At 40.5% G+C, this 13,280-nt stretch overlaps 2 protein-coding genes across 2 annotated transcripts; one reads left to right on the forward strand and one right to left on the reverse strand.

Moving 5' to 3' along the window:
* Positions 1–104: 104 nt before the first annotated feature.
* tchp (trichoplein, keratin filament binding) lies at positions 105–6,588 on the reverse strand. The gene is made up of 13 exons (XM_080499146.1): positions 6,544–6,588; positions 6,042–6,236; positions 3,119–3,329; positions 2,971–3,027; positions 2,592–2,660; positions 2,025–2,198; positions 1,818–1,930; positions 1,673–1,739; positions 1,399–1,571; positions 1,228–1,309; positions 954–1,139; positions 729–872; positions 105–619 (listed from the first exon to the last, which is right to left on the reverse strand). The coding sequence occupies exons 2-13, from the start codon at positions 6,230–6,232 to the stop codon at positions 587–589; spliced, it is 1,500 nt and encodes a 499-aa protein (XP_080355272.1). The 5' UTR covers positions 6,233–6,236; positions 6,544–6,588; the 3' UTR covers positions 105–586.
* Positions 6,589–7,446: 858 nt separating this feature from the next.
* Positions 7,447–10,994, forward strand: gltpa (glycolipid transfer protein a). Its single transcript, XM_080499147.1, has 5 exons — positions 7,447–7,564; positions 9,973–10,031; positions 10,115–10,248; positions 10,336–10,486; positions 10,615–10,994. The coding sequence occupies exons 1-5, from the start codon at positions 7,462–7,464 to the stop codon at positions 10,795–10,797; spliced, it is 630 nt and encodes a 209-aa protein (XP_080355273.1). The 5' UTR covers positions 7,447–7,461; the 3' UTR covers positions 10,798–10,994.
* Positions 10,995–13,280: the final 2,286 nt, after the last annotated feature.

Below are 13,280 nucleotides of genomic sequence, written 5' to 3' on the forward strand. Positions count from 1 at the left end.
CACGCTTCAGTTTTCAGCACCAAGTAACACAACACTCATCTGATTTGATGGTAACAACTTTATAAATGTTCCACATTCAAATGGAAAATGTGCACTGTGTAACTAAAATACAAAACAAATTTCATCGATACAAAGGTGAAAGACAATAAATTAACACGATATGGCCAACAGAACATGCATGCATGTTTCATCTTTGAAAAGGCACTATAGGATCAAAACGTTCTTTCTAATTGGCCTTCGAACAGTGATGGTCTATGAATGCAATAACTTGCAGGCTGAAGGTTTTCATCTGGTCTATATTGAATATTTCTTTATCGCAAGTCTCTATGTAAACATTGTATTGCTATATTTTCCACTGAAACTTTAACTGTGTGTTTTCAAGAGTCATGACAACATTTCGTCATATCAGTCTTAAAACAAATCCAAAAATCCCTTTAGCTTTAATCTGAACATCATTTGTATGTATCACAGTGGAATCATGTCAGTAAAAGTGGTCCATAATGACAGGAGGGGTATCAACAATGCAAACAGTATTTACAATAACTAATTAAAAAAAAAAATCCGAAAATGAAGTGTGAATCTAGTCTTATGTCCAGGCGGATCGCGGTCTGCTGTGAATCTGAAAGACACAGTTTTAGATACGTTTTAACAAGGAAAGAAAACCCTTTGAAACCTCCACTCCCACCATGCAGGACGAGTCAACAGCGGTTTTGAGTTTTATTGTTTACCTTGTCCTGGTAGCCTTTGTTGGCCATCCTCTGCATCTCAACCTGCAGCTCCTCTTCTTGCATTTGCAGGGCCTTTCTGTGCTCCTCTTCCTCCTGCTCTATCCTGCGCTGCTCCTCCCACTGCTGTTGGTGCTGCTGCTCCACCTGAATCATGTAAATACAAAACAAGGTCACGAAAGCACACGGAGTGGCAATGTGCCCCACGATGTCAAGGTCTGTGCTCACCTGAGCCTGAATCTCCTGCAGTTGCGCCGTCCGCCGACACTCTTCTTCCCCCTTCTCCTGATGTTGGATCTTCCTTTCTTCCTCCAGCTCCTGGATCAGCTCTTCTCGTCTCTTCAGGGACTCCTCCTGAGCCTCGCGGTTCTTCTGCATCTTCAGTTCAAGCTGCTGCTGTCTCCCCACCAGCACCTTGCCCACCCCCCAAAAAAATAAACAGCAGCTTGTATTTCGCAATCTTTGACATTTTTAACGCCAAAGTAATCGGAGACAAATTTACCTCGTGCATTAGCCTTTCTCTGGCCCTCCTCTCCTTCTCCCACTGAGCCTCTCGTTTCTCCCATACATGCTGAGCTTCTTCCCTGAAGTAGGCGGTAAACGTGAACTTTGCATTGAGAACAGCAACAGGAGTGGGGTCCTGTAACGTCACGCAGTGAATCGGGGAGCTTACCTGTGTAAAATGTCAAACTCGGCCTCCCTCTCTCGCTCCAGCTGAAGCTGCTCTTCGATCACATGTTTCATCCATGCAGCATCTGCAACAGCTCTTTCCCTGCGCACGGTCTCCAGCCTCCTGTCCTCATGCTCTCCTTCCAGCAAGGCTGCCAATATTTTACGGTCGGCCTCCTGGATGACACGTATTGATTGGAGTTGAGCAAAACGCCAAGGATGGGTTGAAAGTGGCCAGAAATATAACACTGCATTATCGGTGCATGAGGTGGATTTACCAGTTCCTCCTGTACTTGCTGGGCTCTCCTCTTCAGCTGAGCTCGATATTGACGGATCAAGAAATGACTGGTAAAACAAAACCATGAAAGTCATCGCTGCCTCGAAAAAGGATCATAACACTTACAGAAAAAAATGCTTTCTTACCCCATCTCGGTCTTCTTTTTCTTTTCCTCCACCTTCCTCCTCTCCTCTTCCAGGTTGTCCAGCTCCCACTGCTTCACCAGCAGAGCTTCTTGCTCCTTTTTCAGTCGAGTGGCCTGAGTGAAAGCACAAATCAACGTTGTAGCTTCGAAGCGCCTTCGCAGGTCCATTCTTGCCCAGACAGAAATACTTTGTTGAGATTGTGCCTACCTCTTCTTCCCTCAGCTTCAGCTCTTCCATCTGCTTGCGCAGCTCCTCCGCTCTGTTACGCTCCTCCGCTTTTCTTTTCTCCTCAGCGTGCTTCATCCTCTCAAGAGCCTCTTTCCGGGTTCTCTCGTACTCATTTTCAAAGCGCTTCTTCTCCTCCAGGTCCACCACCTCTTTCTGCATGTTTGACCAGACGGGACACTCACAATAGGTGTCAAAACTTTCTCAATTATGCACCGTGAGGAGATCAACCAGAGTCGATCGCCGACTTGATACTGTGCTCACAGAGTGCATGAACACAGTGTAATTAAAAATGGATTTAGTCCATTAATAATGAGTTACATAAAAGGATAATGAGAAGCTTAATGACCCAGTCTATGTATCATCACTCGCCTAACAGGGGTGGTGTCGCTGTCACTTAGAAGTAAAAACGAAGACCGCTTCATAATTTTGTGTCAATTAAAATTGATTGCGTGCGCCATAACCTGACAAAAAAATATGTGGCCTTGAACAGATATTATCACCCCGAATCAACACAAAGTGAAGCATAGCGGCGTTAGATTGCCTTACCTGTTTCTTCTCAGATATCTGGCTGTGCCACTGGCTGACAACATGATCTTCGTGTAATGCTGACTCGAGCTGCAGACGGAATGAAAAAAACAAAAGGAGACGGAGACACGGATGAACCCGACTCTCAGTGGAAGGGATACCAGAACATTTTATTATCTTAAGTCGACGCTGGACTCGAGTTCACTGAAGGTCTGAATCACAAGCCATCTTGGATTCCAGATCAAATAGACATCTGGCCAACAAGTGTTTGTTTTCGCTACCTTCAGAACTAAAAAAAACTAGATTCTTGAAAACCTTGATCAGTTAATCGTCAGTCCCAATCTGAGTTACAAAGTTTAACTATTCACCATCTTTGCATCAACAGTGGAAGCTCTCCTACCTCTCGCAGCTGTGGGGTGTTTTTCCTCCAGTGCTCCCTCAGCAGCTCTTGAGCGAGCTGGAAATATAGAACACAGCAATGATACAGATCACACACTAAACGTGGCACGGCGCCAGGATAATGAAATCAGAATCGATGCATCTGGTACCTTTTTTTTCCTTTCCTCCCTTGCCGAACGAAGGTCCTCAGTCTTCTGCGCCAGCTGAGCCGCCACTGCGCTTCTGTCGGGCGTCAGCCCCCGGAGCTCCGCCTCGTACTGGTCCTGCTCCTCCTGCAGCATGGTCCTGAGCCGGCTCCTGCGCTGCTCCAGTCTGGCCTTCTTTTCCTCGGCCAGTGTCTGTTCGTGGTACGCTGACATGCTGAAGAAAAGTGAAGCAAAGAATACTCCCTCATTTCTTTTATCTGGGATCTTGGATTAATTGTCGAAATTTGACATCGCCTTTCTTTTTTTTGTCTCAGAAGCCGTTTTTATTCCCAATCACAGCAACTTTCCCCAGGTACTACAAAAGGATCACACAAAGCCTCACTTTGAATTCTCGAATCAGGATTAGAACTCAAGTTACAGACGAACCTATACCAATACGCCAGCAGAGCCACCGCCATCGTCACAGGCAATACAACACCCTGGGCACCATCTCTGTCACCTCCTCACCGAGGAAAGCTGTACCAGTCTCTGAAACGCAGGACTACCAGTTCACCCAGAGTTTCTTCGCTTCAGCAATATGTAAAAAAAAAAAAAAAAGCACCAAAACAATCAATACATCTGACAGGAGTCCCCAACATCAAACTAATGAGCAATTATACAGATGAATAATTGACTTTCTGTATATTTTATACCTTACAACTGTATTAGTCCACACATGCACACACAGGAAGAACATGCAAACTCCACACGGAAAGGTACCGACCAGTATTTGAATCCCGATTTTCTTGCTGTGAGGCAAGACTGCTACCCGGTAATCACTGTGCGCACCACCGTGCAGCCCTAGGTCATCATCCACTGATCCATTACTCTGAGAGCAGTGAGGGAAATACATAGTAGGATAAAACATAAAATAATAATAATAATATTATTAATATTAATAATCATAGATAAAATACTAGATTTTAAGGACATTACATTTTTTATTAACATGTGAAAGGAGGAAGCCAGAAGTTCTGAAATACAGTTTTTTTTAATTTTATTATTATTTTATTGTTTCTATCATAGGTTAATAAGTTGGGGTGGGTTGGCCATAGAAAAAGTTGTAATTTCTACTGTAACATTTATTGTCAACATCCATCCATCCGAATGGAGACATGTCTGGTTCGACTCATCTGGTTGTCTGTCCACTAACAAGGTCAAAGAAATGCAATTCAAAATTATTTACGGGCTTCAAATTACACCACTGTTACAGAATAGATTTAACCCTTCTTTTTCAAAGTATTGTAATGAGTGTAAGGCCATTGAGGGGACGTACTTCCACTGTATCTTTGACTGTCCTTTCATCAAACTATTTGGGGAAAATGTGTGTAAAGAAATGTCTGTAATATTTGGTAAAAACTTAGATCTTCAGCCTGTATCTTGTATTCTTGGTTTGCATTCTGCTCTTAAGCCTCAATCCCAACATGATGAAGCCCCTTGATGTCCTTTTGTTTGGTGAGAGAAGATGCATGTTACTCAAGTGGATCTCGGACAAACTTCCTCAGCTCTCAATGTGGATACAAAGTATAATAGAACTCTTACCCCTGGAGGCAATGACCTCAGGACAAACCCTCTTCGTTTTATAAAATACGGGACCCCTTGTTCACCTATATTGGACTACAGAAAGCAGAAACCTTGCGAAGAGGCCTTTATGGTCTTATTTGGACAGATATTCCCAAAGAGGCTCGTACTCAACCGGTTTTCAACCCTTAGTCAAGCAGAAAAGCCGTTACTCTGTACTGCCTGAAGTCTTGGATTTGTAGTCATTTTAATTGTAATTCTTTTTGTAATGTCTTGTTATTGTTATTACATTTACTCTTTAGTCAAGGGTTTTCGTCTTCTGTTTGTTTTAAAATATTGTCTTGTCTGGTTTTCTCCCCCTCACCACCCTTTTGTGATATATGCTTGCTTAATTCTGTATTTCATGGGTTGGTTGTAGTGTTTTGCTTTTTGTTTTTCTTGCCTGTATTGTTTCAAAGGTGGTAATCGGTGTAAGTATTTCTTGCTCGTTGTATTTAAATTAAAAAATAATAAAGAGATCTTTAAAAAACAAAAACATCCATCCATCCAATCGATCAGTTCATCCAAATCAAGGTCACAGTCAAAGCAACCTGGACAATCCACCAGGTGAAACACACTCATTTTCACAACTACCATCAATTTTCAGTCACCAATTATATCTAATACATACCTATGGACACTGGGAGGAAACAAGAGTATCTGGAATAAACCACGCACACACAAGGAGCTCATGCAAACGCCACACAGAAAAGCCAAAGACAGACTTAAACCACGATCTTGCTTGCAAGTACAAGAATATCAGAGTCTAAACCACCACATCACAATGCAACCCTTATTAATAACATATTTACATAGATTATGATTAGATTCTTACTGATTTGAGTCACTACACAATGCCTTATTCTACATTTACTCACCTTAAATACTAATTGTGCCAACAACATTAACCAATATTAACTCCAAGTTTAAAACATCTGAAATATAAATAAAGAAAATGGGACACAATCTGCCTTTTAAACATTGTTATCAAATCATCACTTCATATATTTGACATCAATGAAATCCCACAATGGTATATACATAAAATGTACACATAAAGAAGCAGTGGAACAATTGGTAGACCTCTTCCTGGGGACCTCAAGGTTCTGGTTGTTTCATTTGCTACAAGGAAATCTGAAATATATTCAGGCCCCAGACCATTCAAAGCTTTACAGACAAGAAGTATTCTGAAGTCAGTCATTTGACACACAGGCAGTCAGTGCAGGGATCTATGTCCAGGTGTGTTGTGCTCCACCTTCTTTGTGTTGGTGATGGAGCTCCATCAGGTGCGAAATGCTGTCTGTGAGGAATATGAGCTCATGTGCACCTTTGCTGGTAGGACTGCCGGGAGGTCCACGTCTCCTGTTTCTGGCTGCGGACACTTTGCTCTCTCAGATACTTGGCATGCCTGTCCCACTGCTGCCGCCACCGGGCCTCCTGCTCCCGCTGCCGGGCCATCTGAGCGGCCAGCCCCCGGGAGCGGCTGGGCGCGGAGGCCGATAACGTGGGCAAAGCCATGGACCTGGATCGACGTCCACACCAATATACAACATGGTCAAAGCTTGTATGTTTATTTTACGCAGCCTTTACCCAAAACAGAGCTGAATGCTTACAACTATTTCACATTTCAGAGATGAAGCATCGACTGCACGAGCCCGTTCGATCAGAAACATCACAACAATGTCAATGGCTTCCACTTCATGTCACATTTACGTTGTTACGGGGCGTTTAGCTTCACAATTATACGGACATCTTCCGCATATAACGAGTTCACTTAGTCTTAACTTGACGTTAATTCAAATAAATGGATGCTTCTGCAGAAAACTCACCTCTATTCAGGACGCGGTTTTCCTTAGTTACCTTTTCACTTCCTAGTTACTCCCACACTACGGGATGTAGTAAAGGTCAAAACTAGCCTGGAAAACGCGAAACGTAATTCCTCAAAACGTTGCAGTGTTTTCCCACGTTACCCGGTTAAGATTTTCGTCAAGACACACAAATAAAAAAAATTCTTTCGGAAATCGTGATGTCGAAGTAATAAGTAGTTTACCGGACTGTTATGTCAGAAACAGGCCGGGGCCCTTGGAAGAAAATGCAAATAAATGCAAACAAAAGAAATGTACAAAGACAACTAGATGTAAAATAGAATTACGAAAAAGTCACACAATCAATATAGAGATTCATAAAATACCTCTAGTAACATAAAACACGTGCACAAACACAAAATGAAAAGGCATTTTAAGAAATTGCATGGAATACAGTTGTTGTAATCGTGTTATATTGTATTTGATTTTGGGGGATTTTACAACATATTAGAGTGTGTGTGTGTGTGTGTGTGTGTGTGTGTGTGTGTGTGTGTGTGTGTGTGTGTGTGTGTGTGTGTGTGTGTGTGTGTGTGTGTGTGTGTGTAAGAGAGAGAGAGAGAGAGAGAGAGAGAGAGGGGTGTGTGTGTGTGTGTGTGTGTGTGTGTGTGTGTGTGTGTGTGTGTGTGTAAGAGAGAGAGAGAGAGAGAGAGAGAGGGGTGTGTGTGTGTGTGTGTGTGTGTGTGTGTGTGTGTGTGTGTGTGTGTGTGTGTGTGTGTGTGTGTGTGTGTGTGTGTGTGTGTGTGTGTGTGTGTGTGTGTGTGTGTGTGTGTGTGTGTGTGTGTCTCCTCCTCCTCCTGGTGTCACTGACTGCGCGGCAGAGGAAGCCTGACAGCCTGTTGCTGTTTTCACTTGAGAGGTAAAGAGAGTGTCTGGACGTAAGAGATGGCTCTGCTAATGGAGCACCAGTTCAGACAGCTGCCAGCTGACAGACAGGTGGAAACCAGACCATTTCTGGAGGCTGTGTCATACCTACCACCATTCTTTGGTAAGTGAACTCCCCACAGTGTGACACTGCAACCACCATGTTGACAGTCCCACATATATAGCTGGGCAGAAATAAATATAATAAAAAATGGCTCTAAGACAAGCTTGTCAAACTCATTTTAGTCCAGATTCTACAGACAGGTCCATTTATTGTAGTGCGGCAGTGAGGTGGTAATATGATTACCATTGCATACCAGTATTCTTTTTTTTGTTGTTGTGGGACAACACTCTTTGTAGGAGGGGAAAGAGATACTAATACATTGTGAAAACATTCTCACATCATATATTTTCTTTACAAAACCTGAACAAGTTGAACATTTTACAGTAAAATTCATACACAGCATTTTGCAATTTTGTTTATTCCTGTTAGTGCAAAATATGGTGAACTCTCTGAAAACTACCCTCCATTTGCATTGGTGTGAAGCCTTCAAAGTGCATGTTTTTACAAATTTGTCTCACAATATGGTTTTCTTCATTTGCTATGAAGTAGTGAGTTTTCATAGTGGTTTGTGTTACATCTGCTACTCTTACTAAAACACCTCAATCTCCATTAAATAAATTTTCTACAGCAGTTACTTTAGTCCTAAAAAAAAGAGAATTTCTTTTTTGTGAGTTGTACAGAATGCATTGTAACCAGTGGCGGGCTGGCTTTTGCCCGTGGGATTTTTCTTTGACACTGCTGCTCTACAATGTCAGAGGTTTCAGCAGAAAATTAGGTTTTCTAAATAAATTTCTTGCAACAGTGCTGGGTTATGATTGGATTCCCATGGTTCTTATAGTATAGGCCAGATTGAAGCCGGCAAAGCAGGTGACATCAATTATGTACATTTATAAATAATGTATAGTTCAAGTCCTTTTGACTGTTAAATTGGTTGCCCAAACACTTAAAGGCGCATCGATTTCAAACACTACCATTTGATAGGGTCATTTTCAACACCTTTGTAAAACTTTCATGATTTATTTGTTGAGCCTCATTTTTTATTTTAATTTTTTTTAACAATACAAAAGTTATACAGAAGAGAAATCAGTCACACTTATCCAAAGCTCAACTAAACAATGCCACTCTTTTCAAATGATAATCTTTTTTGGATCGTATTTCTCTCCATCAAGCTGTCCACAATCCTTTAGCATGCATAATTTAATCCACTGGCCTGGATTTTAAGTTGTGAAAATTGATTAGTACGGTGTTGGGTTCCCCTTGCCCATTCACCAGTGGCACGGTGCACCAGGGCATCTTTGTGTGACTTCATTCTGTATTAATATGCCAAAGTCCCACTATTGAATCTGCCATGTGAAACCCTTGAGAGGAACCAAGTCCGATGTTGACGTTAAACTCTTTCCTCCTTGTTGCCATTGTTTTTCCTGACCTGGAACTTTGCAGGCCAACTTTCCGACAAGCCATTAATGTCCTGCTCGCTCACAGTGCTGCATTCACGTAGGTGTTTTGAATTAGGCTGACTAATTAGACCAATTTCTATACAGTCCTTGATTGCAACCGTCACATTCCCGTCGGTTTGGTTACAGACAGAGTCTGCATTGTTAAATCTAAATTATGCATTTATATTTCAACTATAACCAAATTTCTCACTTTAGCAAACTCCCTTCTTGTCTTTATTTGATATCAACCAAAGATGAAAGTGAATTAGTGTTATTATTGCAGTCTGATGTTTTCAATAGTGACTGTGTATTTTTCACGAGAGAGTGGAAAATATAGAGAGGGCCAAATAAGCCGAGGGCATCTCTGAAACCAGATCTGGTGCCATCAGAGTCGCATAGATGCTCCTGATGGGCACAATGGAGAGGATTTAGTCAGGAGTAGTTTCCACTAACAGCTCAGGAGCTGAACGCTGTCTGTTGTGCGACCTGGTTGACCAGGAGACGTGTTTGGTTCTGGACTCGAAATGTCGTGTCGATGTCACCAAATGCTCAGCTCACGTTTTAGCCCACTTAAACCAACACGCCAAACGACGATACCATGTTGTGACTGCAGATAAAGCAATGGTGTCACGATTCAGGTAGGTTCACTTTATTTTCAGGGATAATTGTCATAAAAAGATTTCTGAACAGACACCATGAACACTATCCAATGGGATTTTTTATTGCAGGACATATGCATGGCCAGCGTATGGCCTACAGCCCACATGTGGCCTTTTGACCATTTGAAAATAGAACAAGTTATGTTTTTCATGACTTTTCATGATAAACAGGCTGTTTACTTTCAAACACTTCAGTTTGATATATTCTCAAAATTACGTATTATAAGTGATCAATAAGTGATCATTGGTGCTCAAATAATTGTCTCTATTAAATCATTCAGAAGAAACTAAACTAAAAATATGAATAGAAGATCTGTGGATTTTGTGTGCATTTGACTTTTTTCATTCCCACCTTGTAAATATTTCTCCTCAGACTGCCTTGGCTCCACTATCTTTGCACCGATCAAAGCTGACATGTGTGGAAACATCACAGTAAGTATGACTACTATAAGTAATATCTGATTTTCTCTTCTTACTATTCGCACTGCCTTCATACATTTGATTATGTTTCATAGAAAATCAAGGCAGTCTATGATACAAACCCTGGCCGCTTCAAGACCCTTCAGCAGATTTTGGAGGCAGAAAAGGAAATGTACGGCGGAGAATGGCCCAAAGTCGGAGCAACGTTGGCACTTATGTGGCTAAAAAGGTCATTTACATTTTAAACAATATGAGTTTGTTTAATATGGGAAGAGTTTGCATTTGTCACAACTGTGACTGTCTGCTTTTCCAACAGAGGTCTAAGATTTATACAAGTATTCCTTCAGAGCCTGGTGGATGGTGAAAAAGATGACAACAACCCCAACCTCATTCGCGTCAACGTCACCAAAGCCTATGAAATAGCCCTTAAAAGGTACCATGGCTGGTTGGTGCAACAACTCTTCAAGGTGAGATCAGAGCAGCTGGCCACATTTCTGTGAAAGAGTTGTGACTTTGAATTATTTCCTGGAAATTATATATTTTTTTTAACTCATCAACGGAGAGTAAATTTTGCCCTTTTTTCCCACTCTCTCAGGCAACTCTTTTTGCTGCTCCTTATAAGTCGGATTTCCTGAAGGCGCTCTCCAAAGGTCGGGATGTCAAGGAAGAAGAATGCTTGGAAAAAATCCGAAAATTTCTTATCAACTTTACTGCCACTGTTGATGCGATTTATGAGATGTATAACAAGATGAATGCCGACCTTGACTACACAGTGTGACTGCAGGATGCTCCTCTGTCTCTTACATTACAGTCACCTAAAACCTGCAGTCTGCAGCTCTGCAATTTATTCATCGATATGGTTCACATCCTCTGAGAGCTCACTGTCGGATGGCATTTATAACACTGTTATTACACATCTCATATTTGTGCATTTTTGATCATCTGTGTGCCTGTGTTGGCTTTTCCATGACTCATTTTCCTCACTGAACTCAAAGATGCCTTTGAGCACAGTTTTTTACTCCTCCATTGAAAAGTCATATATCCTTAGTGAATAGTGGGATTGAATTCACAGGCATAGTTTGACTACTGTCTTAAACATGTAAAAATATGCTGAGTATGATAGTACAATTTGAACCAAATGCATATGTACAAAATCATTATATAGGTAATAAATTTCATAACGGATCTCAATACAATAAGTGAGCCAATAAACAAACATATCAAGAAATGCAATGCACGAGCACTTTGTTTATAGTGTAACAGTGCATCTCACGAGTGTGCACAATGTTACACACACATATATATATTCATAAATTTGATTAAAGAAACCACATTTTATCTGGTCTATCAAAAGCTGTCCAGGATTTTAATGAGGAAGTTTATACTTCTTAATTGAAGGGTTGTACATTTTCTAATATCATCTTCAGTTAGCAATTATCTTTATTACAAGCAATGCAAAAACGGGTCTTGTGACTCAGTGTATACAGTAATTATATTTGTTAACTCTTTATTTTAAATATTTGGTTAGTTGTTTTTAGTATTCCTTATAAATGCCCTCCAGTGTTGTACTTGTGCCCCTAAACAAGAGGCAAAGTTCACATTTAGGTGACTATCTCTTTTTTTAACCTTTAGTCAATTATGTTTTATACATATCAGCCTGTGTAAACGATGCAGGCAAACAAATATGAAACATTGCGACTCTTCAAAATATGATAAAAAACTAAACGTTTTTCATCACAAAAGCATGATGTGTTTCACAACTATGTTTATTGATCTTTACCTGGAAAATTACACAAGACTTTAGAAGCTTAGCTCAATGTTAAGGGGGTATTATAAGACAAAAAAGCTGGCTTGATGTCTCGTGAGGCATTGTCTCGCAACGTGTGCCTTCTCTCATTATGTTGCAGTGAGTATACAGTGCAAAATATGTCTTTCTTTGAAAAAAACCAAAACAAAAAACAACCACACATGTTCTTCTAAACTCAAAATTTGAAATTGCACATGTTTCCATTTTTTTACTATGCTTTTTTTAACAGACATCTATTAATTCTACATCTGTGGATTTCACTACTAAGTTACTATGTATTATTGCACTCATAGACAACAATTGTATTTTACATTTTATGCCACTATCAGTTCTGACAACTTTAGATACATTTAAATTAAGAGATCAGGTAATAATGATATAAAAGGCTGTTTACATGTCCCTCTTTCATTTATAAGACTCACTAAGCCAGAGACCTGTTGTGGTGTTTTGAAATATTGTTTTTCTTTCTGTGCTTTTGTTTGCATTATATCATATGAACAAGATTTGCATTTGGAGTTAATTATTCTTTTCGAATGTGATATTTCTATATTGATATTGATTTTATTTTTAATGTTTAGTCTAAAATTATAGGGAATGGAGTGATGTGTTACAGGGAAGCAGCAGCTTTGTAGCTTAAGATTTAATCACAGCCTTGCAAGTTGCTAAAACTCCTGCTGTTAAGATCTGCTCCTTTGAATTGTGTACACCCATATGTAGAGGAAGAAAAAACACATAGCCGTTGTAGTGTGATGCTAATGAGAGTGTTCCCTGTGAGGTGGAGTGATACTGTGAGGCATCTCAGTGCTGTAGTGCTTCATTTTATTGAATCATTGAATGTTCAATCAGATGTTTCTATCAGAGCTCATGTTTGCATTTGAGCTTTTTGATACAGTAGTCTGTCTGTGATCTATATGAACTCCCCTGCAATAAACCATCCATCTTCAATATTGCTCTGTGGTGGTTGAAGTCAATCCCAGCTAGCTATGGGTGAAACACACAGGGAGAGCATGCAAGCCCATGACAGAAAGGCCTCAAAGGCTCAAATCAGTGATATTTTTACTCAGAGGGAAAACTGCTTACTTACCACTACAGCTGACTGAAAAAGTTAATAAGCTTTACACAAATATTGGATGCAGTGGAACGTTCCCCTCACTGCTTTTCTTTTGCATGTGTGACTCTTTGGAAGACTTGACACACCCTATTTACAGAAACCTGTGCTTCACTTCGGTGTAGTGATGTGATACTGAATCACTGAGAAATATGTTAATAATTGTTAAGCAGCTAATTATACGGGGCATTCAGGTTGGCAGCCTCCCATGAGAGGGAAAGTGGGAAAAAAAGCCCCAAAACAAAACACACACACACACACAGAAAAACCCATATTTATTTTCTGTCATCATTTAGTAATGATACAAAATCAGTTCAAGGGAAGTGAATCACTGAAACAAACTGGA

Source organism: Blennius ocellaris, assembly GCF_963422515.1.
Source record: "Blennius ocellaris genome assembly, chromosome: 7".
Taxonomy (NCBI): Eukaryota; Metazoa; Chordata; class Actinopteri; order Blenniiformes; family Blenniidae; genus Blennius; species Blennius ocellaris.